Here is a 3,542-nt window from a genome sequence, read left to right as displayed (position 1 = left end):
GCTCCGCCCCTTCCCGCGGCGAAGCCCCGCCCCTCCGCGCGGCAGGCCCCGCCCCCCGCGCCCCGCCCCGCCCGCCCGCCGCCGCCATGAGCGGGTGGGCGCCCTACGTGGAGACGCTGCTGGCGGACGGCACCTGCCAGGACGCCGCGATCGTCGGGTACCGCGACACCCCCGCCGTCTGGGCCGCCGCCCCCGGCAAGACCTTCGCCAACATCACGGTGAGAGCCCGGGAGCGGCGGGCGCGGCGAATGGGGGGGGGTTGAGGCGTTTCCCGCCCAAGCGCGCGGAGGGCGGGGGGACCCTGCGGCCTCCGGGGGCGGGGCCAACTCCCCCCCCCCCCCCGCGACGGGCGCTGGGAGGGACAAAAAAGGGAGAAAAACGCGAAAGCGCCAGCGTGGAGCGCGGAGGGGGGGGGCGGGTGCTCAGTGCCGGGGGGGGAACCTCCGCCCCTCAAACCCCTCCGCGGGCGTTTTGGAGGGGGGGTCGCAGGCGGGCGGGGAGGGAGGTTGGGCCGCGCACCACGTGGTTCGACCACCTCCCTCTCTCCCCCACAGCCCCTTTTGCCATCTGTTTTATTGGGGTCCCTTAACGGGATGGGGGGGGCGGTGGTGTCTCATGGGGGGTAGTGGATGGGGACACCCCCCTTTCACTTAAAAACCCTCTAAAAATGCGCGGAATGCGGCCACTTCCCGGTGGGGGAGGGGCGGTCGGGGCTTCCTGTGGGGGAGGGGCGGCGCGCGCGCACCCCCTTCCCCCCCTCCCCACTTCCCCCCACGGAAACGGGGGGAGGGGGGAAGTTTGGGGGAGCCCATGGGGGGGTTGAGGGGGTTATTGGACGCCTCGTTCCCCCTTGGGGTCATGGGGGAGTTATGGGGGTCCCTGGATGCCTGGGCCACCCCTGGGGCTTTTGGGGGGTTCTTGAGTATTCACGGGTTTGGGGTGCGGGGGGATTATGGGGGTACCCTGGGTTAATTCCAGGGTCCTTGTAGGGTGGGTTAAGGGGGCCCCTATGGGGTCTCTGAGGGGATGTTTCTGGGCTCCCCGTGACCTGTTGTCCCCCGTGGAAGTGGTGACCCTGGAGGGTTCTGAGTGTCGGGGGTCGTGGGAGGTCACAGGAGTCCCCGGATCCCTTGTGGGGTCCCCTGGGGGGGTCATGGGTCACACGTGGGGTCTCTGGGGGAAGTCATGGGGGGGGGTCTCTGGACTCCCGGGTCCCTTATATGGTCATGGAGACAAGGTTATGGGAGTGCTTGGACGTGCCAGTCCCTTATGAGGTCCCCGCTGGTTTTGGGGGTCTGGGGTCGGGTTTTTGGGGCTTTCACCTGACCTTCGTGCCCACAGCCGGCGGAGGTGGCGGCGCTGGTGGGCCCCGAGCGGGGGCCGCTGCTGGTGCAGGGGCTGACACTGGGGGGGCTGCGCTGCTCCGTCATCCGGGACTCGCTGCTGGTGGAGGGCGAGCACAGCATGGACCTGCGCACCAAGGGGGCTGCCGGGGCGCCCACCTTCAACATCACGGCCGCCATCACCAACAAGAGTGAGTGAGGGACCCCTGTGACACCCCGTCACCCTGTGACACCCCCTGCCATCCCCTCCCCTGAACCCCCCCACCTTCAACATCACGGCCGCCATCACCAACAAGAGTGAGTGAGGGACCCCCTGAACCACCCCCCGGCACCCTCCATCTCCCCCGCCATCCCTCCCATGACCCTTCCTGCCATAACCAACAAGAGTAAGGGACCTCCCTGTAACCGCCCTGTCACCCTGTGTCACCTGTCACTCCCCCCCAGCACCATTCACCAACCCCAAAGCCCCCAGGTGCCCCCCACCTGTGCTCCCACCCCCCAGATCTATACACAGGTGCCCTCCGGGTCTCACAGGATCACAGTGTCACCCCCCATCACACTGTCACCCCCAATGACCCCAGACCTCCCCAGGTGCCCCCCATGTGTCTCATGGCATCACTGTGTCACCCAGTGTCCCCTGCCAAAGCTCCCAGGTGGCCCCCACATGCCCCCCCCATCACCTCATGTCACTCTGCCCTTTCCCTTCCAGCCCCACCCGTCCACGTCACCTGCTGCCCTCTCACCTGTGTCACCCCTGATCTGCTCCCTGTCACCTCTGTACTCCCCTCTGCTCCAGTTCCCCCCAGTCTCCCCTTGTCCACTCCTAGGATCCCTTCATCCCCCCTATTTCTACCTCCTCCTCCTCCCCTACCATGCCCCCCCCACTCTGTCTGGGGTGTGTGTGTGTGTGATGGGTGTTTTGAAGAGGGTTATGGGGGGTAATGGGTGTTTTGGGGGATTGGGCCCCCCCTTGATGCCCCTACCCCTGCAGCCATCGTGCTGGCCATGGGCAAGGAGGGCGTCCACGGCGGCTGCGTCAACAAGAAATGCTACGAGATGGCCAATCACCTGCGGCGCAGCCAGTACTGAGGGGGCTGTGGGGACCCCCGGGGCCACCCGGGGGCCCCCTGGACCCCCAGGGACCAGCAGGAGCCGCCAGGGACCAGCAGGACCCCGTCCCCCACCCCCCTCTCACCTCCCCAGTCCCCGCTGCCGGCAGCAATAAAGTGCCCTTGTGGGGAATCACTGTGGGGCTGGAATGTGTTGGGCAGGATTTGGGGGGGTGGGATAGGGGAACCCGATGTGTGGGGCAGAGCTGTGGGGTGTGGCTCTGCCCTCCGCCCAGGGCAGGGGGAGCCTTCCCAGACAGCCGGGTCCAAGGGTGCTGCGCCGCACCCTGAGGGGGCAAAGTCTGCGATGGGGCGGGGGTGACGCCCTGGCACCCGCCCCACAACCCCCCCCCACTCTCCCAGACCCTCCAGAGGCAAAGTCGGGGGGTAAAGGCTTTATTGGGGGGCTGGACCAGCAGCAGGGGGGTTCTGGGTGTCTGTGGGAGGGAAAGAAGGCGGTTGGGGGACACTTGGGGTTGGGGGACAAGGGGACACTGTGGGGTGGGGGGCAGGCTGATGAGGGCTGGGGAGGGGATGTGGGGATGATGTGAGGGGCTGCTGTGGGGCAGAGGGGGTCATGTGGGGTAGGGGGGATGTGGGGCAGGACTGGGCTTGCGGAAGCAGCTCCAGTGCCGTCCAGGCCTTATAAGGACAACGCGGCAGCTCCGGCGCTTCCTGTTCCCCCCCCCATCTGACTCACGGAGGGGAGGAGGGGCCCGGACGTGCCCCATGGAGGGAATTGGGGTGTCAGGGGGTTGGTCCGTGAGGCAGAACTTCCCCCCCGTGGCATGGAGGGGCCCAGGTGTTCAGGTTCCCTATGTGCCACCCCTACCCCCACTTCCATGGGGCCAAAGCCCCTCATTACCCCATCACTGTGCCACCTGTGGGGCTGGGGTGCCCCGTCACCTGTAAGATGGTGTAACTGGGGCTCCCCTGTCCCCAGGTGACCCCCTCACCTCTGTCACCTGTAGGACAGTGTCATCTGTGTCACCTCCGGTAATCTGCACCCTCAGGTGGCCACACCACCTTCCAGCACCTCAGGAGGACCACAAAATTGGGGGTTGTTGGAGGGAAGGGGCAGAGTTTTAGG

General features: G+C 67.1%; 2 protein-coding genes across 3 annotated transcripts in view; one reads left to right on the top strand and one right to left on the bottom strand.

Annotated features, from left to right (window-relative positions):
• The window catches only part of ENO3 (enolase 3), a 20,498-nt gene that overhangs the window by 5,929 nt on the left and 11,027 nt on the right, over positions 1–3,542 (bottom strand). Inside the window, exon 2 of one of the 2 annotated variants that reach the window (XM_017839556.1) lies at positions 1,438–1,440. The exons of the other annotated variant lie outside the window; for it this stretch is intronic. The gene's annotated coding sequence lies outside the window, so the exon portion shown is untranslated. The remainder of the gene's footprint in view (positions 1–1,437; positions 1,441–3,542) is intronic. 2 annotated transcript variants of the gene reach the window in all.
• PFN1 (profilin 1) lies at positions 62–2,588 on the top strand. The gene is made up of 3 exons (XM_017839559.1): positions 62–218; positions 1,342–1,534; positions 2,335–2,588. Exons 1-3 carry the CDS (start codon positions 87–89, stop codon positions 2,430–2,432), a joined length of 423 nt encoding a protein of 140 aa, XP_017695048.1. The 5' UTR covers positions 62–86; the 3' UTR covers positions 2,433–2,588.

The sequence above is a fragment of the Lepidothrix coronata genome, unplaced genomic scaffold (assembly GCF_001604755.1).
Source record: "Lepidothrix coronata isolate B3197 unplaced genomic scaffold, Lepidothrix_coronata-1.0 Scaffold436, whole genome shotgun sequence".
NCBI lineage: Eukaryota > Metazoa > Chordata > Aves > Passeriformes > Pipridae > Lepidothrix > Lepidothrix coronata.
Note: the sequence above shows the minus strand (reverse complement) of the source record. Positions and strands in the feature narration are given on the sequence as shown.